The 24,771-nt window shown below is 41.1% G+C and overlaps 2 protein-coding genes across 2 annotated transcripts; one reads left to right on the forward strand and one right to left on the reverse strand.

The window, feature by feature from the left end:
* Window positions 1-677: 677 nt before the first annotated feature.
* Window positions 678-13,162, reverse strand: LOC118417927 (lysosomal protective protein-like). Its single transcript, XM_035823695.1, has 11 exons — window positions 12,980-13,162; window positions 10,735-10,846; window positions 10,138-10,275; window positions 9,486-9,644; window positions 8,776-8,867; window positions 8,369-8,459; window positions 6,304-6,468; window positions 5,477-5,628; window positions 2,497-2,656; window positions 2,025-2,114; window positions 678-1,287 (listed from the first exon to the last, which is right to left on the reverse strand). The coding sequence occupies exons 1-11, from the start codon at window positions 13,153-13,155 to the stop codon at window positions 1,207-1,209; spliced, it is 1,416 nt and encodes a 471-aa protein (XP_035679588.1). The 5' UTR covers window positions 13,156-13,162; the 3' UTR covers window positions 678-1,206.
* Window positions 13,163-13,965: 803 nt separating this feature from the next.
* Window positions 13,966-23,908, forward strand: LOC118417524 (T-cell immunomodulatory protein-like). Its single transcript, XM_035823108.1, has 18 exons — window positions 13,966-14,146; window positions 14,405-14,483; window positions 14,694-14,827; window positions 15,015-15,066; window positions 15,280-15,357; window positions 15,951-16,069; window positions 16,421-16,485; window positions 16,979-17,069; window positions 17,538-17,626; window positions 18,590-18,744; window positions 19,730-19,877; window positions 20,532-20,640; window positions 20,816-20,856; window positions 21,132-21,210; window positions 21,558-21,679; window positions 22,012-22,094; window positions 23,143-23,260; window positions 23,780-23,908. Exons 1-18 carry the CDS (start codon window positions 13,966-13,968, stop codon window positions 23,837-23,839), a joined length of 1,803 nt encoding a protein of 600 aa, XP_035679001.1. The 3' UTR covers window positions 23,840-23,908.
* Window positions 23,909-24,771: the final 863 nt, after the last annotated feature.

Consider the following 24,771-nt stretch of genomic DNA (forward strand, 5'->3'; position numbering starts at 1 on the left):
TGCTTGGAGAGTACTGTATTTCAGGGCTGCCTCCCTTCATTCCAAGATGGAAATTTGCCTGTAAGAATTTCATGAAACTGTTGAAAATCTATTTTCATGAGCTCAAAATGACACGTCTAACAAGGAAAATAAACAACACGGGCTCCCAAACATTGAGTGGGACAGAAAACAACTAAAGCTGGAGATAGGCGTGCTGTATATGTTTGTGAAATTTTTGCAGAGGTTTATATTCGTGGTGACCTCTTTGCCACAAACTCAAAAATTTCTGTTGTCTTCTGTCCTCCTACTCCCGTATCTGAGCACTAAATTGCATACCACACATGGTACAGTAATATGATGCACTGGAGGCACCTGTTACATGTACATGACTATGCACAAATACACACAGGCTACAATTAAAAACAGACCTGATCTTCAAACATTGAATAAAAATGTATCATATAGTATTATAGTACTCTATACAGTGACAGTTGATCATGCCAGCACTGCCAAAAATTATTGATATGTACAAATGAACATCAATATCACCCTTACTTTTAGTACTAGTGTGAGGCCATGCACAATGGTGTATAAAAACACTTTGCTCAAGCAAGGACCTCCTTGGCTCAAGTATTTGCTCATGTATAAGCCACTCTTACTTTTATTCTTCCATTCAGCCATGAAAAGAACAACAGCGCTCTTAATTTCTACCTGGTATTGTTTATTGCCAATCTTTACTTGCATGTACATGTTGTCCTTTCTGGGTCATGGTTGGTTGTTTGGAGCTGGTGTTACACTGAGGGGCAGTTATACCACCTATACTATTAGCTTTGACTTCAATCACATGATATAAATATGCATTTCTGACCATCAAATCTTTACAATTCATAATTCAATCAATGATAATATCAATTGCATAGATATGTACATCATATTGCGTCTATTTAGTTCACATTTATTCATATTCATTTTTACATTCAGATCCTAGTACATGTAGTGCCTAGTGGCAAATAGAGTTGCAAATTTCCTTGATGTTTCAGTAGCAGGGTATATTTTTTACATGGAGGGGTTGCTAGCCCTTCCCACAACCTGGGCAGTACTATAGTTGTTTCAACCATGGACTTTCCTCTCCAACTACTAAAGGTAAGTCCCTAAAAACTAAAAATAAAGATCAGTGCACAGAATGATCCAATCTCATTAAAGGAAATGTGTGACTCTACAGCGTCTTCAGAAGCTGTTGTGTAGAAAGTTGGTGATCATCGACAGGGCCTGACCGGGCGCCCACTGTGGAACCATGTGGCCTGCACCCTAGAAGGAAAGAAAGTACAAAGGTTAACACAATTAAGAGAACAAATGATGACCAGTCCTACCTAAACCACACAGCAGTTTATTTGTTTGTTTGTTTATTTTCAGACGCCTGGGTACCCTATTCAGTTTAGAGAAACTGGTTGACATCTGACCCCGATACATGTCAGTAATTGCCGTTTCTTTGGCAGCTGGACATTACCAGAAAAAGAAGACAAGACAGGACATGTAACTTAACCGGTACATGTAGGTGACATATATTTGTACTAGCCTGTGTGTTTACACAATCTCTAGCTGACTGGGGTTAATGACCCCTCTCCTAGGTGGCAGCAACTTTAGAGCTGGCCGCCATTGGAGTGCGATTTTAGTCAGGCTAACATTTGTACCATTTACAGTCAAACCTGAGTAAGTAACATCTGTAAAGACCACCTGGCCGATATCATCAAGTTTTTTTTAATCATACAAGCATTAAGAATCCTGTCTACAGTGACCTGTCCACTTAGTTATATTGATCCCTAGCTAGAGTGGCGTTTGTGAGAAGTACTGACTGTGCAGAAATCACAGTGTCATCGTTGACATAAGTCTGCATTACGGAAGAAAAATGACCAGAAGTGGCAAAAAGCATGAGATGTTCTGTGCTAGAGCTTGCTAAAGTAGTTGTAGAAAAATTTCTTTAAAATTTTATATACATATATAATACATGTATACAGCATACAGTTTGAGTGCTTGAGAACACTTACCTTGACAGTCAGGAAGGTCAGGTTCTGAAACTGCTTGATAAACCCTGCTACTTGGTTAGCGTAGGTCCAAGGTTTCCTAGCAGCTACAACCTGCAACAGTAGAACATAAGACATCATTATAAAAATACATTAAATACTGGTGTTTAATGCCACAGATCCATCTAATCATGGATCTGCCGCTGCAGCGCAATTAAGGAAGATCCGAGGTGGTATGGGACAAATCTTGGAGCATATGGAGTTAAACACCTTGCAAACAAAACTAGGGGCCCAAAATTGACCTTGACCTTCATCTTCCCAACACCTACTTACATACCAAGTCTCATCGTAATCCATCAACAGGTCCTTGAGTTACGATGACTACAAAGATCTGGAAACACACACAGACAGACAGACAGACAGACACACTCACGCACACAGACTCACCCAAAATGATATCTCCATTTTTAATGGAGATATGGACATAAATACATACCGGTTGTTGTAAGGACTCCACGAACCACTGGTCTCCCAGGAAGTTACAGGCCATGTCGGTGTCTCCGTTGTACACCAGGGCTCGGTACTTCGGCAGCAGGGCCAGGTACTGGTCACGCATGGTGGAGTAAAGTGACTTGTACTGGGCTCCAACCTCCTCGCTGGGACAAAACAGGGCAATCACAGATGGTAGGCGTCAACCCCCATCATGTTGGACAGAGACACACAATACAGACACACAAAACCTAGCCTACACGAGGCTTGTTAGCCTCTGTTTACATCTGTGGTTGAAACAGCCGTATTATAGCAATGCAAAACAGAGCCCAAGTTTGCAGAGTGATAAGTTTGCAGTGAGACGTCACCACAAAAACTACAAACTTAAGGGGGCACACACCAGTTTATTTGGGGGTTGAAATGGAGGCGGCACACCCTCAAGTCTAGCGACCATCTCTTCCAGGGAATTATCCTGAAGGAAAATAACTGTATATGGGGTGAGAGGATATACCTTCAGCTTCAAGACCAACTGAGTTTCGATCCTTCAACTTCTCTAATTTTGAAAAATTATAGGGAAAAAACATTATTTTCATGTCAAAAATGATGCACAAAATCGGGCATTTTCGCATTGGATAAAACAGACGAAGAAGATTTTTCCGGCAAGCACGACTGATACTGCCAGAAAGAGGAAAATCTAAAGACTAATCCAGCCAATTATAAAGAAAATTCTAGTACTACAGTTTTTTTAATCATCCACGGCGCGCGGCATTGCAACTTTGCTTGACACAGCGCTTCAGAGGTAAATCTAGGTCACCGGCCTCTTTACATTCAGGCGTAGGGATATCGCGGAAGCAACGCGCGGACCAAAACACAATTTGCACCAAAAACACACCATTTCCTACGCTTTTCAGCCATGTAACCGTTTAATGTCATTTCGCAGGAAATAATGAGAAATGTCAACTCAAACATGGGCCCTCGGAAGCCTTTCGTCACTTTTTGGTCGCGGACTACCACGGACCCCGGTCGCGGAAGAACTGGGGTGTGCACCGTTAATATATGCAAATTATGATTAATATTGTCAATGACTTTAAAAAGTTATACTCTATAATCATGCCAAGTTTGACTTGTCTGCGACTTTTCTTTCTCGAGTAACAGGTGGTTGAAAGTTGCGGTGTCGGAAGGCTGTTTTTGCGCCTCCAGGATGGTATACCATTCAATGCGCATAATAGCAATTACGTCACAATGAGCTTGTCCTATGGAAGAGGTTTTAGGCTATCAATACGTGCTAAATAAAGAGTTATGGCCATGAAAAGGAATGACAGAGGGGTGCTCTTGTGATGGAGCACACTTTCCTCCTATTTCTGACTGGAACAAACGGTGTAAACCTCTTAGAACATATTTGAGTTCGTGACGTCACAATACCTGCCGCTGGCCTATGTTCTGAAGTGACAACGATGCAGTTTTAAGTTCCGCGCTTTAACGGAAAGCACTTGAAATGTTAATTTTTGGTCATATCGGGTAGAGAATAGACCTAGCTTTCCCGTCCAAGCCTTTCCGTTGGCAAGACTCCTTTTATTTCGTAGAAAAATGAAGTTAAATGTTGTACCTTTGGTAAAGATGGAGGTCTGTGCTGCACTTCTTGCGGCTATGAAGGTATAAACGGGCATCTGCTAAGATAAGGCTGTACAGTTTGGTGTCGGTCTGGGTGAGATAAAGAAGCCTTGGGATGTGTCTTCGGATTAGTGCAACTTATTTGTGTTAAGGCCGAGAACTAGCGCCACACCGAACTTGACACTTGATTCGGAAGGAAAGTGCGAAAGTGACGTCATCGGGGCCTTTTTTCATTGGAAAATGGCTGCTTCTCAATGTAGGAGCAATTGTGAAACGCTCAAATGCGATTTCAAAGTGCCCAAGAGGTACTGTAGTTTAAACAACAATGTTTCGGTAGGTTTTATGCAATCTATGCTTAGCACACACACTTCGAAGGCTATGCGACCGTGTTTGGGGGGGGGGGCGTGGGAGGGGGGCAAATCCACCCATTATATGACAGTGTAGAATCATATCAAAACCTGCGAAATCCGGCTTTTTTTCAGTCAGATACGATCGGGGCTATACACTTTCATGGGAAAAATGCAATTTGTTGGCTATTATCACTAATACTTTTTTCAGGATGGGTGCTTTTAAGGGGGCACACACCAGTTTATTTGGGGGTTGAAATGGAGGCGGCACACCCTCAAGTCTAGCGACCATCTCTTCCAGGGAATTATCCTGAAGGAAAATAACTGTATATGGGGTGAGAGGATATACCTTCAGCTTCAAGACCAACTGAGTTTCGATCCTTCAACTTCTCTAATTTTGAAAAATTATAGGGAAAAAACATTATTTTCATGTCAAAAATGATGCACAAAATCGGGCATTTTCGCATTGGATAAAACAGACGAAGAAGATTTTTCCGGCAAGCACGACTGATACTGCCAGAAAGAGGAAAATCTAAAGACTAATCCAGCCAATTATAAAGAAAATTCTAGTACTACAGTTTTTTTAATCATCCACGGCGCGCGGCATTGCAACTTTGCTTGACACAGCGCTTCAGAGGTAAATCTAGGTCACCGGCCTCTTTACATTCAGGCGTAGGGATATCGCGGAAGCAACGCGCGGACCAAAACACAATTTGCACCAAAAACACACCATTTCCTACGCTTTTCAGCCATGTAACCGTTTAATGTCATTTCGCAGGAAATAATGAGAAATGTCAACTCAAACATGGGCCCTCGGAAGCCTTTCGTCACTTTTTGGTCGCGGACTACCACGGACCCCGGTCGCGGAAGAACTGGGGTGTGCACCGTTAAAGCCGCCGACAACACTTCATAAGGTACAACTTACAGTAGCAGCAGCTGTATCATTTTTCAAAATTTAAAGGATATTCAACTGTACATTTGTGAACTACCAGACCAGTTTATAAACAGTCACACCATGAGAACACTAACCTGCACAGTGCCCATTGCTGCACAAAGTCAGGGATGTGCAGGGCTGTCCTAACATCTGGTCTGTTCAACCATGCAGTCTGCGCAGTGGCGTTGATACACGGCGGAATGATCCCAACTTTGTTGGTGGCTGTGAGCATCCTGGATCCATTCACCTGAGACAACAGACGTTTTTCAACTTATTAATTAGCTATCTAAGGAATAGGCCCATACTGTATCTAAAGATAACAGCTTGCACTATGAGTTAGTTAAAAAGCTAAACCCTTCCCACGCCAAGGGCAGTGCCCATTTCTGGCGCATAGGGCGGTGCCCATCTCTGTTTCGTTAGCCCTGGGCCACACACAACGCAATCACTACAGCAGGGGGCTAGTCCACTGGTAGTGGTGTGTGTTCAACTTCCATAGTCTTTCCCGAATGCTGAGTGCTAAGCAGAGAAAGCAGCATGTACCATTTTTATAGTCTTTGGTATGACTCGGCCGGGATTGAACTCATGACCTTCCGAATGCAAGGCGAACACTCTACCCACTAGGCCATTGCACCGGCTTTGCACTATGAGTGCCGAATCTGAATTATGGATTTGTCACTATTGCAAGCATACAGCAATTACAGCAATCTTAGGAACAATACTTAAGACTCTTATGAGAGAAACTTACTATATATTTACAACATTTCCATATTTAGATGAAAATTAACATCGTTTGTCATGTATTATCATCATATCAATCACTTCCCGCAGCGATGGAAAATAAAGAGGTGTGGAGAAAAGTAGTCAAGGAGCTACTCTGAGGCAACTCAAAGGATTGTATTTATCAAACACATACTACACTGACCTGAGGTTTGGGTGGAGCCGGCAGAGGCAACCCGTAGGCCTTAAACAGGTGGCTGACGGCCATCCTCCACCGAGCGAAGTGAGGGGGCAGACCTCCCGCGCAGTCACGGTACAGCGCGTACTCGTTCAGCCCGATGTCGTAGATAAAGTGCATGGCTTGGCTTACCTGAGAGAAACACAATAAAATCAATAGTTATTACATGTTTGGTTTATTTACAAAACACATAAGCCTATAGGCTGAATCGTACTGCACATATACCTCACTTCTGCTCAAAGAATATCAGCTGGAAAGAGCATGCTTCTATCAAGACCATTTATAGTAATCTTCCCGAGCGTCCTATTGTCTCGGGCAGAGGTGTGTCCAGTTCGCAGGTCACTGTCTTCACGCAAGCGAAGTGATCTGTTCACTCATCCTCTGAAGGCCAAGGGGAAAGACCTACTTGAGAAAGCTTACCGACCCAGCAACCATTTCCAGAGACACTGGGATTGATACTGAGGACATCTATGAAAGATCGAGTGCTATGGTGAGACGTTGTGCATCGTCTTACCCGCCTGCCAGGGACGACAGATAGCTGTACTACAGTGGACACCAACTAATTGCATCACTGCTATTGGCATAAGTCTGGGATTTGCATAGAATTCTGAAAACCCAAACCATTTGCCATTCACTCCATTATAAATACAATGGTATAATCGCATCATCTATTATGGCATAAATCGGACATTCGGGTAAAATATCGTCAGGTCAATCGCATACTGACCCGGAAATATGTGATAGAAGACAAGAAAAAAGTCGAAAATGGACTATCAGCGGCCTTTACAAATGCATTCGATCGCCAAAACCGTCAAAATTGCCGCTGAATTGGACAAATAACGCTGGTACGCCGCGCCGGCGGCATCCAGGAGTTACGCAACACCAAAAGCGCAAAGGCTGACGGGATAGCATCGGCGCCATTTTTCTTTTGTCTAACGCGCGCTGATGTTTGTGAATTTTCGAGCTAAAATTCCCACTGATTTTGTGAACATCCTCTACCCAAAATCAGCCATTATGAAGCTGAAATGTTTGTAAGTTAGATAAGTTCGGGCATTTAGCCCAGTTTGTTCCGAGTTTGTAAATATGGCTGGAAGACGAGCGATAGTTTTGGCGTTATTTCACCACGGCATCGGCACGCTTGTTTGTTTAGCGCTACACTACATCGCCCACAAAATCGTCAATTTTCAGCAAAGTTTCCGTACCTTCCGCTTAAAAGTTGTAATCAAACTAATGCTTATCAGTAAATATGTTTATGTTTAACCTTACGATGATCGGACTGAGTGATTACACGTCGATAAATGTAGTCTGTACAGCGGTTAGCTTAGAGTCACGCTAAAACTACAAGTTCTTTCTGTGGATACGGAACATAATTTTTCTCGATACAGTTCAACGTTACCACATGATGTTAACGCTACATTAAAATGTTGATGAGGTGTCCGATATGTTTAAACATGTGTGATAAAACTGATATCATTCTGCACTGAAATGTGATTGAATCGAGACTCAGCGGATGTTGTATTTTGTTTTATTTCTTCTCGTTACGGACTACGTATGACGGACCCATGCCTGTAATTTGTAAAGGAAAAAGAAACTTGGATAAATATGAACTTAAACTACAATGTACATCAATGTTACTTCTGCATATGCATAAAATTTAGTGCCTAATACCAGTTTTGACATGTGTGTATGGTTATTTCAATTGGTTCCCTGAGTCCGTAACCAGCACCCCCCCTCCCCCCGCCGCCGATCGTTTGGAATCTCCTAGGGTTATTGGACTAAGTCGGGTAAACGGGTAAAATTCGCTGACAAATCGATGATGCCAATAGCCGACTTCTACTGTATAGAGTGTTCCCCAAGGAATTACCCTGGGATCACTGCTTTTCTTCTTGTACACATGCATATACAGGGCTATGTTTACAGCAATTGTCTCAACTTTGAAATACATCATTTAAGATGCAACAGTGTAGTAGACTCTACAGTACATGTGCAGCCCAGTAGCAACTCTGGCTTGCAATGTCATAAATTTTCTCACCGCTTCTTGACAGTTGGTGTCCTCATTGCCGGCAAACTGGCATCCATCGTCATTCGATGAGCAGCAGTATTTGTTCAGTGATTTCCAGATACTGCAATGCACAAAAGTCTCTTGTAGCTACATGTGTAAGCATGGATGGTGTCTTGACATCATAAAAAATCTCATTACAATGTGCAAGGTATGGTGGTAATGATGTTAACAATAATGCAACAATGATATTATCATTTAGTCATTTGTTATTTGGAAATTTACAGCATACTTCAGTAAGCATATCAAATGCAACAATGTGCATGTTTGTGTGTGTGTGTGAGTGAGTGTGTGTGTGTATGTGTGTGTGCGACTGTGGGTGTGCATGTGTGTTGTGTGTGTGTGTGTTTGTGTGTGCGCACATGTGAGAAAATGCTTACTCGTCTCCGTAGAGGCCATGGTAGTAGCCATAGTACACGGCAGAGTTGGCATTCATCTCACGACTGGAAAGCCCGTTCCCTATCCCAAAACCCTGGTGAGCAAACAAAATACATGGTCATAATAAAGTTAGGCCTGTATGTACCAATCTTTTATAACACAAATGTTCTCTGTCTTTATTTGAGGCGTTGAGAAAAATATACTAGTAACTGACAAGAGTAACAAACATTATATAGAGGAATAAAGACGATAATGATACGATAATGACAAACAGTTTTTACAATATACAAATCTTTTCCAAAAATTTGGATGCAGTTATATACATCTATCATCTTTTGACGGTGTCAAATACAAAACAAATACAGTAAACCAGAATTTACTGGTACCCCTGGTACATATTCTGGAACCACTAATTGCCCTGATATTTCTGATGTCTACCTGCACCTAACCTGCACTGGTCCATGTACTGAGTTTTATACATTAATGTCCTACCATATAGGTGTACATGGAATGTCATTAGCTGCTTTGACTTTTACTACCTATAAAGTATAAAAGAAAAAAATCAATGGTTCCTGAACAATTTTACTATGATCCATACTTCCTAAATTCTGAGTGGTGCAGGTAAAATTTGTCTGGTGCAGGTAATTTTCAATGTTCCCTGCACCAGTGCAGGTATGCAGAAAAAAGTATTTCGAGCCCTGATTATACATACCTTGAACTTAATGGTAGTGTTGGCTTTCATGATGTTGACGGCCAGTGTTGGAACATAGTAGCCACCGTAACTCTCGCCGACAATGTAGAAATCATTGGCAAGAAACTGGGGGAACTTCACAAAGAAACTCTGAACAGCAGCAAAGTTATCCAAGGCAACCTAAAATGAAAAGGAAGGAATTAGATGGCAACATGCATGTTGGGGGTCTTTAGTTGAAAACGATTTAAATTCTGGTTATGATACTGTATATTGGGAGACTTGCAGTTTTGTTTTTCCATTCATTTCTTTCTGTTTGTGAGTATCAAGTTACTACTGTGACTGTGTGAGGCCTCAATGCCAAACTCAGGATATTGCTGGCAGTCTTTCTAGTGGTCAGGCCCTTTACAGGGGCGGGACAGCAAGTGATTATACAACACAGGCCAAGGACATACATATAAATCATAATGTCCTTGCATACTTCAACTCTTGATTTCAGCAAGTCTGTGTAACACAAACTCCACTGTCTGATACTATAACTGGCCCCTCCCTAGGGGGCTGGCGGATGTTTGACAGGCCTCTATAAGTACAATTTAATCAGGCTAATTCTCAGCATGCAGCAAAATTTAAGTACGTGTAACGGTGATGCAAACTTTACAGAAAATGTCTGTATTACCTGATCGTCGTTGGTGGAATAGTTCTTGTCCATTGAGTAGGAGAATCCAACACCAGCAGGTGACTCCAGGTACACGACATTGGCGACTTTGTTCCAACTGAACGGGTTCTCGTATAACGTGCTCCCATCGTCGTTCACCTGCACATTACAGAAAAACAGCTATCATCAGATCCAACATCACATCATGACAAAGGAAAAGTGATACGTTACCAACATAGAATATTATATAGGAAAGGGGTAAAGTCATATTACATGTCAAAAGAACTGGCCATGGAAGTGTGGACAAGATTATATATTACCAACAAATAGGACCAGACCAGGGCGGTCTACAGGACCAAGTTGCTTGTTGGCACGGACCAAGATTTTCACATTTCCATGCCCAAAATTTGAACTTCATTACATGAAATAGATGAAAATGTGTTTTCATCAGCTCAAAATGACAGATTTAACAACTAAAATGAACATCATGAGCCCCCAAACAAGGGACGGAAAAATTAAAGCTGGAGATAGACCTGCACCAGACCTTAGTTGTCATTAGTTACTGATCAGGATTTTGCGAAATGAGATCTGATAGAGGTATGGTTGATAAAATCTTACATGATAGGGTCCATTTTCTGACAGATACCCATCCAGAGAGCTGCATCCTGGTCCTCCGTTCAGCCACAGAATCACGGGGTCCGTCTTGGGGTCTCCCTGAGATTCCACAAACCTGCAGGACATAAATACCAGCGTGTTACATGTGGTAGTATTAAACAATGGGGTTCAAGCGCCTCCAAACTGACCATGCCAAAGGCTTTGAGCTTTTGGTGTAATGGTTAGAATTGCTGGGATTTTGACCTGCCTGTGTTTGAATCCCGGGAGCCAGGAGACTGTTTCTACTTGCCTCTTGCTTCTCAACAAATGCTCCTTTAATATGTAATTTGCTGTTTGATTTGGTAACTTTATGTGGTTTTATCAAACACATATTGATCAACTGTGGGAAGGCAGCAGGCTGTGAGTTTACTAATTTGTATCAAACTGTTACACATAATGGAGGGTCTGCATGGGGGGTCCTGACAACGCTTTACGCTAAATTCGGGACGGTCGACAACGCTTTACGTTAAATTCACGAAGGTCGGCAACGTTTTACGCTGAATTCAGAAAGGCCGGCAACGAGTTACGCTAAATTCTAGAAGACTAGCAACACTCGACAGAGGCGGGGGGATGCTCCGCTGGGAAGATTTAAAATTTTGAGTCTTTTTTGACTCTCTGAAACACTATTTCCTGCATTTTGAGGGTAAATTTTCGCTGGCAGACGAAGCTAAGTTAAATGGCATATCAGTGATTGAAGATTCCCAGGAGTTCAGCGTAAGCTTTTGAGGGTGACGCCACACAACTTATTTTTGCCATGTCGAGCGCCGAAGGGGTGAGGCGTCGCAATGAAAGTCCGGGAAAATTTTGAAAGCCTGAAAGACAAAATTTTGATTTGATGGATATCATATAAAGCTAAATTCATTGACATTTCTATCAACAAAAATGGTGTTTGAGGTTGACACGTCACATCCCCCAACATATTTTCAGCATTTCGAGCGCCGAAGGCGCGAGGCGGCGCAGGGAATTTTGAAATCCTGACCCTCTAAAATGATATTTCCTGCATTTTTATGGGCAAATTTTTCTGACAGACTAAGTTTACTTCAATGACATTTGTATTAGCAAACCAGGTCTTTGAGTTTGACACATCCCCAACATATTTTCAGCATTTAGAGCGCCAAAGGAACGAGGCGGCGCAACGGGAGGACCATGGAAATTTTGAAATCTTGAACCTCTAAAGTGATATTTCCTGCATTTTCATAGGCAGATTTTGCTGCCAGACTAAGCTAGCTAACTACAATACCATTCGTATTAACGACAAAAAAGGTGAGGGCGAGGCCCCCGATACATGTTTTTGCCATGTCGATGACCGAATGTGAAAGGTTTAGCAAGGGAGGTCTGGCGAAATTTTGAAATCTTGATCCTCTGAAACGCAATTTCCCGTTAGTTAGTTAGAAGCTCTGACGAAGGTGTCTGAGAGACATCGAAACGTAAGCTATGTAAGTACCCACTGGTTGTGTACAAAGAATTCTCCTTCATCCTATATCCTACCAACCTGATGAAACTATTTTCGGGGGCAATTTCCCGTGTTTTGAAGGGCTAGATTTACTGGGAGACTACCCTTCGACTTACGAAATTTGGGAGACTAGGCTACGATTTACGGGTGATTTTTAGGCTAGATTACGCTTTACGTGAAATTTTTAGGCTCCATTACGCTTTACGTGAAATACACTGGCTACGCTTTACGGTAAATTTTCCATCCTCACTACGAATTACGTGAAATGAAATAGCTTCCCTACAAATTACGGGAAATTAAAAGGCCTGCCTACGCCTTACGGAAAAGAGCATGCAGACCCTCATAATGTATAAATAATACCCAAAAAGTGTGAGGCTTAAAAACAACGTACTCAAATGCTGTGACTAACTGTTAGTACAACGGAACATCAAAGCAAAATAAAGCTCTTCTGGAAGGTGCACAAAAAGTAACCATAACATTACAGGTGGTTTGTATCCGGTTTCAAAGATGTTGCAACAGTTGCAGTCACATGCTAGTCACAAATAGGTTACTCTCCAAGCAGAGGTTAGGTTTCTGCTTGCGCTTGTTGTGGGCGTCTTTTAGCCGTTTTTTCGGGCTTTTTATTTTGTCAGGTCTTCTTTGTTTGGATGGAGGACAAAAAAAACTAATTCAGATGTAGAAATACCGATAAAAATGCCTAAAAGGACGGCAAAACAAGTCGCAGTTTAACCTCTGCTTGAAGAGTGAAATTCTCACCAGTAGTGCAGCTTTTTGCTCCCAGTGGCGTTCACATAGCCGGAATATTGCGCGAATTTCAAGTCCGACTTCAGTCCGGGAAGGTTCTTCACTTCGTCGGGATTTGCAGCAAGTGTCTGGAACACAGACGCCAGCGACAAAACGCAGAGAAACGTTGTGATCATGGCCACGGACATGGTGCTAGCTGGATTCGAAGTTGTCCGACTGGGTCCTAGTTTTGCTACAGTTCAGTCATAAACCGCACGGGAAAAGCACGTGAGTAAAAAGCAGGGTAAAATACAACAGCTCTGCAGAGAGGGTAACTGGCAGATGTGTGCGGAGTTTTATGTCGAAATCTTTTCTTGGGCGACGGTGTCAAATAAAACAACAAGAAGTTTTTATTAGAAAGTTGAAAGTGTTTTTTATCACGCAAATAGCGTTCCTAACCATATCATTATTACTTTTCTTTGGGGTCAAAATTAATGGAAATCTAAGGATACAAAACAATCTGCTAGTTTTATTTCAACCTCCAGTGGGAATGTATCATAGTCATAGGTGGGTGACGTCACCTTAAACATTTAGCTAAAACGCCTTAAATATAACTTTATTCTCCTTATGTTACCAATAATCTATATATGCTTGATGTTTTATATTGTATCATATGAGTATTTGTACTAGACGTATTCGTGACCACTAAACTTAAAACATTTCAACACCCCTTTAAGCGTGGTGGTACAGTCTGCACAGGTCAAAGGTTGCAATCTCTGTTTCTTACGACTGATTTATTTTTCTGTTCCCAAAATTTTGTTTGAACGTCGCTCGACGTCTATTACCGGAACCAACGTGGCTCACAACTGAACCTTTAATGCCCTAATGTAATTCATGCACAGAGAAATCTTGTAATATCATACGAGAAATGCGGTGAACCGTGAAGTAACCATTTCATAAGGTGAAGCGAATGTCGGAAACTCCTGTACTGCCACCACGTACCAACCAATTATAGAAGGATGTGGTCCTCACAACTTTTTGCGTCGCTGCTCGTCTTGTCGAACGTTTTCCTGCACTGTTGCGGACTAACGGACGTCACGGAGACCGTCTTCCCCAACCACCTGAACCACGGCACCATAGCTGCGGTCGGCGACTTCAACTCCGACAAACAAACGGACCTGTTTGTTTTGACCAACCAGGGTGAGCCTAGCTAGGGACCGTTATATTTTTTATTGACAGCTGTCAAATTATGATAAATTAGACGAAATTTCCTGTCGTTTTATGCTTCATGGTGTTACTGTAAGTATTGAAATGCTTCCAGTGATTTTATTTTTGCAGTTACATGATACTGACATCTCTTTCTTTTGTCCTTAAAAATGAAAGAATTCACGGAATAATGTTATTGATTTCAGAATACATGATCTTAAAATACATGCTCTTACTGTCTTTTTTGTCTAGGACGGCACCTGGACATCTTACTGATGAAAGACAAGCATCCCCAGTACTTCGAGAAGGACAGACGGCTCCAGCTGGACATGTGAGTTTTACAACAACCATTTCCATCTTTATTTGAAGACCCCAATACTAGTAGGCACATTGTTCAAAGGACTGCATTTGTCCTTTGGAATTGTGATATGTCTCAGTGTGCCCAGACACAGCAAGCTGCAGTGCACTTTTTTACCATCATCAGGCATCATCAAAAGCATCAGTAGAGGTGCTGTATTGATTTGTTGTTCATGTCGCACAGGAATGAGACCATGACAGGTGTTGTGCCAGGTGACTATGATGGAGACTCACAGATGGACATCCTGGTGACGACCATGCCTAGCAACACCATGGCAACCAAAGTGCACATCTTCTGGGGGAGGACAAAATCAATAGGTGTTTTTTTCCACCACTTTTCAACACATTTTTTCTTTTAATAATTTTTTCACATTTCGAATTCTGTGACCACTTGTCTACATAGACCAGATGTTATATCTCCCCGGTAACCATCTTACACAGCTATGACTTTATATAGGATTTTGTGTTTCCATAACTCTATACTGTATCTGTTTTTTCCATGCAGGTGCCTCTGTCACCCTGCCAGTGTCCTTTACAGACGAACCCTTGGTGATGGAGTAAGTACTCTATACTTGACTTTAAAACTTAAATTGATGACTTAAAGTTCTGGTATACTGACAGTGTGTATTTGGAAATATCTGGAGATATCTGTAAATGTTCGAAGAAATAGAAATAATTTTCCAGAAAAAGTCCTTGTGATAGTCACTTCAGAACCTTGTCATGAATATATCCAAAGCCTCATTGATGTGTTTTCATTTCTATTCCACCAGTTCCAATGGTAACATGATTCCAGACATCTTTGGAGAAACGGTGGAGGGTCATCGGGTATTCTGTGAAATTCTAGACAGGTAAGACAGAAGATCATAGTCATACATTATTCTAGTCATACATTATTCTAGATGTAATGCAAATACTGAAGAGAAAACAAATTGTCATTTTTATGCCCTTACAACATTGTATACAGTGGCAGTATATCATGTAGTTACATTCATGCAAGGTAGAATAGAATACCACTTCTCCAATTACCTTCTAGAGGCGGTCGTTTCACTTTTGAATAGTTGGGGTTCAATTTTTATAGAGGTAAGTCACGTTTGGTATTGTCTGTTTTAGGTAATAAAGTCTTGTAACTGGGGAGCGACGTGAGTTTTACCACTTTTCTAGACCATTACACTACGGTGATAAACTGCAGTAGTAGTATCCAGTATTTGATTACACTGCTGCTGGGATCCCTGACACGAGTAGGCAGCAGTCGGCCAGTCTTCACAGCGCGCTTTCATGCGGCTCTGTCCAGCAGGCTCACCCTAGTTAGACCGCACACCTTGATGTCCCTCCTAACACATTCCATTCAGGATGGATGTAAACTGTGACACAAGCATACAATCTCAAGTAACAGGCTTTAGCCTAGTTGAGTAAACCTTCCTGTGGTCTTTATTTGTTGCAGAAATCAAGGCAATGTGAGCTGTCAGCCCTTAGACGGGCGCAACGATACCCTGTTCCTGCCGCTCAGACGTCCGCACTCCAACGCTTTTCTGGACCTCGTCGGAACCAACCGCTTTCCTGGTAATATGATGTCAAATCCAAATTATGTTGTTTCGTGTTTGATTATGACGCTGATAGCTAACCTTCAATACATGGATATAGATTTGAAATAAAGAAAAAAAAGAAATGTATTGTGAATCAACAAGTATTCATGAAGTTCATGCATTGTTTTTCCAGTGAGGTCTCCCGCAAGAACTGAAAACACTGCAGAATGTGCTCTACTGCACCAAAGAAATGTATTTTCCCTGGAATTAGATTATCAAAAACTGCATATTGTGGTCTCCAATATAGTGATTATTGCTAATCTAACTATAATGTAGATCATATATGATTTAAGTAAAGGAAATTCACATCTTTGCTTTCATTTTACAGATCTGTTGCTCACAACAAGAAATGAGTCTTCCTCCACATTCTCGTTTGAAGTGTGGGAAAATCAGGTATAGTCTAACTTCTCATAACCATGGTGACAGTTGAACTATAGTCAAGGCTTCTCTTTATGCTAGAAGAAGATAGTACATGTAGTATGATGCAGTATTAGTATGACTTATTGTTTGCAGTAGTATATGTGCAGCCAAACATGTTTATGATAGCGACTATATGTACTCTAGTGACTTTGGTCAACAGGATAAATGATCTAAGGGATCGCTACAGCCGGGTGGTTCTTGTGCATCAGTAGTCAATTCTTTAGGTTTGACTTTTTCATGTTCTTGGGACTTTTCAGTATTTGATGTATGCTAGAGGAGTATTATACAAATATACAGGCATATCTTCAAATACTTAGCACTGCTGTAAAGCAAGGCTTGGTAAAGATGCGAAATCCCTAATCTGTGTAACACAAACTCAGGCCAGCAGATGTTGAGCGGGTTCAAATAAGCAAGATTTATTCAGGCTACAAAATCCCCATTCTAATGACGCTCTTCCCTTCTGTAGAATGGAGTATTTACCTGGGATGGACAACACCTCTATCCACCTCCAGGTGTGACCATAGCCCACATAGGACAGTCAGCTTTTGCAGACATAGGTATGTACTTGGAAGTAAACATAGAAGGAACATTTGAATACACTATCAGGTAGTGTAGCAGTGGGATTAAGGTGTGGGAACACTGGAACACAAGACGTGAGTAGTACAGTTTCCTTGCTTCAGGGATTCGAACCCTGGGCCCACCAGCCCACGGACACAATACACTAACCGCTAGGCTGAAAAGTTTGGAGAAAACTTTAGACTTTTTAGACTGGTCAGTTGGTGATGCTTGAACCCCATGGAATCGCTAGCATGGTACATAAATGTATGCATTTTGTATTTGTCTAGATGGTTAGTTTTGTAGGGGCTTTCTGCAAATTAGCAAATAAGCAAAGTTAACCTACTTCCTACTGGGATAACGTTTGGACACAAAATTTGTATTGGTCACTGGGTTAAGCAGCAGGGAGAAGTGCCTACTGTGCTAAACAAAGTGGATATGTTTAATTTTTTTTGTACTTTGTACATCAGATGGCAATGGGAAACAAGACCACCTCCTGCCCATATGTGAGACTGCAGACTGTCACCAGAGTTCTGTCTATGCCTATCTGGATAATCAGGTAAGGTAGTGATAAATGAAATTGAATAAAACTTGAAAGGGTCACTCACCCGGCATGTATGGTACTGGAAAGGATTGCAGTTCGTAGGACAGGATATTAATTCGTGGTTCACTGATCATTGTGCTTGTCAAAAAGAGCTACAGGAATTTGCCCAGTGCAATAAACCTTGTAAGCCTGCTACCAGGAATATCAAAACCTAAGGCCATGGGGAGACCCCTGAAGGATGGAAGGACCAGATTTCTTAAGACACTGGAATGAGTCTTAAGTCTGCAGAAACAAGTGCAAAAGACTGTGCAACTTGGAGAGTCCTGACAGAGAGGAGCATCAAGGCGCCAGTCCTTGGCCTAAGCACTTAGGTAGTAGGCAGGCATAAACCTGTAACATCAAGCAGATTAAAATTGGACTGAGCAGAGCACTTTGGACTAATGCTTGTAGCTTTTCACAGACTACACCTATATATCAGATATTTTGTGAAAATGTATATTGAAAGGTAATTGATATGTAGAATGCAATTAGATGTCTCCAGGAACAACGTCAATTCTGCAGAATTCTGCTCAGGTTCCCAGAATTCTGCAGAATTCTGGCTCAGGTTCCCAGAATTCTGCAGAATTCTGGCTCAGGTTCCCAGAATTCTGCAGAATTCTGGCTTAAGTTCCCAGAATTCTGCAGAATTCTGCAGAATTGACGTTGTTCCTGGAGACATCTAATTGCATTCTACATATTAATCAGCTTTCAATAAACATTTTCACAAAATATCTGATATATAGGTGTAGTCTGTGAATAGCTACAAGAATTAGTCCAAAGTGCTCTGCTCAGTCCAACTTTAATCTGCTCGATGTTCTGTAAATATTGTACATAGCATCTGTCTACTCTGTCATGACCAGTAGAAGATTAGCACTTCATTGAACTTGAGTAGTTCAAGGTCACTTACCTTTTTTTTCACTCCCACTTTCTGCCCTGCAGTGGTCTCTGGTACTGAAGTCGGCTGCCTGGGATGACGTGACCTGGGGATTTGTGCCCCCCACTGTCGGCCACCTGCCCATCACCCTCCGTATGGGGGACCACAACCTGGACGGGTACCCTGATGCCCTGGCTGTCATACAAGTCCGCACTGATAAGTATGTGTTTGTATCAAACTTTGGTCATGTAATTCATGAATAGATAAGTTTGTCACAGGGGACATTGGAATCCAGGGGAATTTGGAATTCTCCTAGGTGAGATTGGAATTCCAAACAGTCCAAGGGGAATCCAAAATTCTCCTACGAGAGATTGGAATTTTACCAGAACTGGAATTTCAATCTCTCGTAGGAGAGACCACAAACTAGACGGGTACCCTGATGCCCTGGCTGTCATACAAGTCCGCACTGACAAGTATGTGGGTGGATAAAACTTTGGTCATGTAATTCAGGAACAGATATACTTTGTGATACAGCCTATACAGGGGTGTATATATAGGGCTATATACAGGGTTAGAAGTTCCATCGCTTGACTTTTTCATGCTAAGTGCCTCTTGTACTTTTCCAATGTCCATTGTTAACTTCCTCCTTGTGTAATGCTTCATCTTTATAGAGGGTGAGACAGCTATACCAATGTTTTCAGATGTCCTGAAAGGAGGGCAGCACTAGTCCGTGTGTGGCTGCTGCTACCTGTACACCCGGAGGCAGAACCTTTACTGTCCATCATTAACTTAATCCTTTTGTATTGCCCCATCTTTACAAAGGGTGATAGCTTTACCCCATATTATCAAATGTTTTCAGAGGTTCTGAGAGGAGGGCAGCACTCCTGATCAACAGTCCATGTGTGGAAGCTGGCAGCTGCACTCCTGGAGGCAGAACCTTTACTGTGCATCGTTAACTTACTCCTTTGATATGTAATGCTTCATCTCTATAGAGGGTGAGACAGCTTTACCTTGTATTACCAATGTTTTCAGGGGTTCTGAAAGGAGGGCAGCACTGCTGATCAACAGTCCATGTGTGGAAGCTGGCAGCTGCACTCCTGGAGGCAGAACCTTTACTGTGCATCGTTAACTTACTCCTTTGATATGTAATGCTTCATCTCTATAGAGGGTGAGACAGCTTTACCTTGTATTACCAATGTTTTCAGGGGTCCTGAGAGGAGGGCAGCACTCCTGATCAACAGTCCCTGTGTGGAAGCTGGCAGCTGCACACCTGGAGGCAGAACCTTTACTGTCCAGCCTATCACTGGTGTACCAAACGTCACCGTCGCTACCTTCTTCGACTTGTTTGAAAAGGTAAGGCTGTCAACTGTAGGGGTGGCTTATGAAATGGTAAATGACAGAAAAGGGATGGAAGAGAAATGATAATGGAAACAATCCGATGGTATTTTTTGATACCATCTGTAGTACTGTAAATCGTAACGTGGTTTTGAATGTGATGGTTTTATTTTTCTCTTTTTGTGCCCAGCTACAGGATAATGACACTACAAATATTTGTTTTCTCCTTCTCCTCCTGAATCCCCTGATCGTACAATACTGTAAATGCAGAAATGTTTGCAGTGGTTTTATGTTCACGGTTTTTGCGGTGGCCGCTACACCGCGAACTTAAAACCACCGCGAACTTAAAACCACCGCGAACTTAAAACCACCGCGAACTTAAAACCACCGCGAACGTTTTTCTATTATAGTGCGAGACTGCAGTCTATGCGCTACCGCGAACTTAAAACCACTGGGAAAACTCAATTTTCCCGCTACCGCAAAATTAATCCCCGCGAACTTAAATACATTTACATATATGAAATACAGACAAGGTGGGTTCAATCATTCACAGGCATCATTACAGTCTGGTGCATGGCAGTTGAGTTATTGAACAAAATAATGTGGCAACCTAATAATGAGAACAGCAGTACTAATTGTAATTTGATGAACTTGTGTGTTTGTGTTGTTCAGGGTGTGTTGGACATCGTGCTGATGAGTGACCAGGGACAGGGGAAGGACTTCCAGCTGCACGCTCTGGAGAACAGCTTCAGCGAGGATGTCTGTTTCCTCAAGATTATGGGTGAGTATAGACTATGCAAGACGTCCTGTACATCTGTATATTATATTAGACTGTTCACTCTGTAGTAAATGATATTTCTTTACAAATTCTCTCACAAGTAAAGGCATTGTTGTATGTTTGTTCACACACAATATGTGACCATATAAAATCATAAATGTTTCAAATTCTGTTTCAGTGTTGAGTGGACTGTGTTTCTCTGACTGCAAGTCTGGCAAGGTCAGTACACAAATAAGACATTCTTGATTCGTCCAACCTCCTTAACATATTATCCTGATATGTTCATTGAGCGATGCTGACTGATTGTATCATAGGCCAACACGAAAGACAAGGTTTCAAATTATTCATCTGCCCAGGACCACAAAGTGAAGAAAACAGATAAGATTTAGGGCCTGAAAATTGAGAATTTGCATATTCCTTTGATATCTTTTTATCCAAGTTTGCAAATTGTGAGCTGCTTATATGTGTCTTTCCTGTTTTCTGTTTTCCTCCAGCCATACGGTGTGAACCAGCCTGGTCCTTTGGTGTGGTACAAAACAACAGGGTCAGATGGAACCACACAGACAAGCTCAGGTACATGTATTGGCCATCCCCTAAAAAACTTTTTAACACCGATATATGGTAAATCAAGTTTGTCTTCCCTGTTTATGATTGTGAAACTTAGCTCCCAGTAACCAACTATTCCTGTTATCATTAACAATGACTGACAATGTTCAGCATACTATTAGGCAATTCATGTAGCCAATTGTCATAATCATGAGGATCATTCTTTAAATGAAGCTGACTTTGGGTACCTGGCCAAAAAAGAATGGTTAACATTACAAATATACTTAGTTTACAGCTCTAGAACAATCAACATGATGCTTGCTGCTTTTTGAAGCCACACACATATAATATTCCTAGTTGCATTGTATGTTCAGCTGCCCAGCTGAGTCAGACGGCCCACCTGGCCCTACAGCTGCCCTACACCGTGTTTGGGCTGGGGAGAACTCCCAACTTTGTGGATGAACTCTGGGTGGAAATACCCGCACCACCTGGCAAAGTAAGTCACCTTCAAGTACAAAATACTTAATGTAGACATTAGATTTTGCTTCGATTCTTTGAGAGTTCCTATTGCTGTATCAGTTCCTATAACTTCCTATTACTGTAACACATAGGGCGCTCTGCACTACTGAGGCATAGAAAAGGTATAAAAGGAGGAGGAGTCCAATCTCACTCATGATTGAGAAAGACGAATAAAGTTGAAACCGAATTTCGGAGTCTCAATTGTTTCATACCTTTTTGATATTCCTATTACTCCAACAGATATGTATTTTTGTTTTACTTGTAAATCTTGGTTGATAATTCTGACACATTGTTTCCCTGCTACTCAAGGAACCACGTGTGCGACGCTGGACCTCCATCATTCCCAACTCTCAACTCATCATCATCCCACAACCCATGGACCAGCCAGACCAGTAAGGCCGGATTTCAGTAATGTCCTATCAGATTACTACATGTAGTAATCATCTGTAGATTGCCTGTTGTCCCTTTATTTAACACATGGTAAACTTATTATCTTCAACTTGAAAAGTTGTCAGTGGGATTGAGTGGAAATGTACCACTGTTTTAAGAGGTTGAGTCACCCATGTGTGATGATGTATGATTAGGAAAAGTTCAGCAATGCAATGGACAGTTAAGCTGATAAGAAATGTTTTAACATAGTCAGGACACATTTAATAAAGTCCCTACCGTATATTCTCGAATAAAGTACGCACCCCAATTAAAGTACGCACCCCTGATTTTGGACAAGTCTTAGACAGATCTTTGGGACTGAAAGGTAAAATGGAAAAACTCAAATAAAGTACGCACCCCTTCTCCACCAGTTTTGAACAGACCTTTAACTAAATAAATTCGAATTTATGATGTTTTCCCCAGGTCATTTTGCATAAAGTAACCTGGGTTTACACTGTCATTGTCTCTATAAACTTGTGAATTGCCTGCTGCAAATTATAAAAATCACTGAGAACTGGTAGAAGAAATCAGGCAAAACCAGTTGTACAAGTCAAAGTCACTAACTCAAAAGGATTGTATGCAAATGCCACTGTTAATATGTAAATCATGTTAAGACAATTTCTTTGTTTCATGTTTAGACAACTTCAAGACAACAACAATGTGTATGTTTTGAAACATTACTAGAAGTGTAGCTCCACCTTGCTTTATTTTAGGCTTTTCTTACCATTTATCTGTGCAGTAACCTCAAATAAAGTACGCACCCCAACTTTGGCAACAACTTGCAGCACCTTTTCAATTTTGAAAAGTTAAAAAAGTGCGTACTTTATTCGAGAATATACGGTAGTACAAAGACGCTGTGTATGTTATGCCCAGTGTATGTTTTCTGTGTAATTTTGTTACTCCTGGAAGAGTAGCTGTCGCAGATTCATGTGACAGCTAAAGGAGTTAATAAAAGAATAAACATTTAATACCAGCCGTTAATCACAATGACTCCTGTCCATGTCTGTACAGGTGGTTGAACAAGTTACTGGTGACCCCCGGCCAACAGGCCCTGCTGACAGCTGGTGCACTGTTGGGCACCTGTATGTTCATAGCTGGGATCGTGGGAGGGCTGCACTGGAAGGAGAGGGTAAGGATGTTTCAAAGGCACACTATAGAATCCATGAAGTTTGCTGAAACTTTCGTAGCAGGGGTAAAAGAAGATGTTTGTGCTTATGAAATTTTGTGGTTTGATGATTTCATGGTGGAGAGGACAAAGTACAATTTGTAGGATTTTCAAGCAGGCTGTAATAAGCACATGTACGATTAAGATGTAAGGATGACATTCCTCTATGTTTCAACAACATGTACTTTGTTTAGCCAATCATATACATATAGAATTTTAAAAATGGGTATTCTGTATTGCCCTAAGTACGGCCCAACCGCGGGTCCTAGGTCGGAGCCCTGGGCGGTACCTTAAAGTACGGACTGGTTGAAACAACGCTGTAAAATGAAGATACGGCTTGGGCATGATATAAATCACACTACAGGTATATGGCGAGAAAGTATTGACATTATTTGGAGTACATCTATAGGTGCTTTTATTGCCCAATAGAACAAACTTAACATATGTTTTATGAGTTGTTCTTGTGTCATTTTTTCCCCACAGAGACATGACCAGAAGGAGAGAAGACAAGAGGCTCATCACTTTCACTTTGAGGCTCTGTAACCATAGTTACAGAATCAATCTTTTGTCCTTGGTTAGAATAGAAAATAGTGGATAACAACATCTCTTGTAAACCGTTATAAAAAGTATAAATAGTTTTTTTAAAGTAGCACTTAGAGGTAGCTTTGTTGGAAACATATGCAACTTTTAATTTGTAATCAGAGCAGATTAAATTTGACAGTAAAGAGACAACTTACAACAGCTTAGCCTTGTAAAGATGTTGATTTCAATGTTATGCCCATTCGGGCCATTGTATATGATTTTGCCCATGCTGCTTGCTCCACGGTAAATCAAAGAAGTAAAATACAATGTATTTTATTCATTGAAGGCATGTTTCATCATGTACATACTTTGCCTGTAATGATTTTACTGTGCATGTTATGCATATGGCAGTCTGTGTTATATGGTACAAAATTTGTGTAAAAAAGTGCAACATTGATAACTATTAGATAGCTACCACACTTGTTAGCTTACTCCTTGCTCCTGTGATTTATAGTGTTAACAGTGTACAGTACATCTCTGCGTAATATATCCGACATTGTGTGGTTGTACATTTTTGTATTTTGACTGTTATATAGCTTAAGATAAAATATATTTACTTTTGCTTAATAGTGACTGAATTGCAATCCCGATGAACATAGTGAAAGCTAAAATGAGAACTATGTACTAAATGTAAAGTCAGTGAAACCTTTGATTTTTCAATATATTTATGTTTTTCTGTTCATGTACACAATGTATTTCTTTTCAGACTGCTATAATAAAACAAGAAAGACAATCTATGAAATGTACATTAAGTAATATGAATGATGTTTGTTTGTCCTATGACTAAGTCTTAAAACATGTGCAATAAACAAATAGAGTTCAATATTCCTTTGTTATACATTGTACTATGTCCCATTTCATATACATGTAATAGTCAATTTACTGACCTAAAA

This window comes from Branchiostoma floridae, chromosome 6 (genome assembly GCF_000003815.2).
Source record: "Branchiostoma floridae strain S238N-H82 chromosome 6, Bfl_VNyyK, whole genome shotgun sequence".
NCBI classification, from domain to species: domain Eukaryota; kingdom Metazoa; phylum Chordata; class Leptocardii; order Amphioxiformes; family Branchiostomatidae; genus Branchiostoma; species Branchiostoma floridae.

Coding starts and splice junctions, on each gene's coding strand:
- LOC118417927 (XM_035823695.1), bottom strand. CDS start 13,155: ATGTCCGTGGCCATGATCACAACGTTTCTCTGCGTTTTGTCGCTGGCG. Junction 8,868..9,485: donor ACACTACCATTAAGTTCAAG/GTATGTATAATC, acceptor TTTGCTCACCAG/GGTTTTGGGATAGGGAACGG. Junction 8,460..8,775: donor CATGGCCTCTACGGAGACGA/GTAAGCATTTTC, acceptor TGTGCATTGCAG/TATCTGGAAATCACTGAACA.
- LOC118417524 (XM_035823108.1), top strand. CDS start 13,966: ATGTGGTCCTCACAACTTTTTGCGTCGCTGCTCGTCTTGTCGAACGTT. Junction 22,095..23,142: donor CCCATGGACCAGCCAGACCA/GTAAGGCCGGAT, acceptor ATGTCTGTACAG/GTGGTTGAACAAGTTACTGG. Junction 23,261..23,779: donor GGCTGCACTGGAAGGAGAGG/GTAAGGATGTTT, acceptor TTTTCCCCACAG/AGACATGACCAGAAGGAGAG.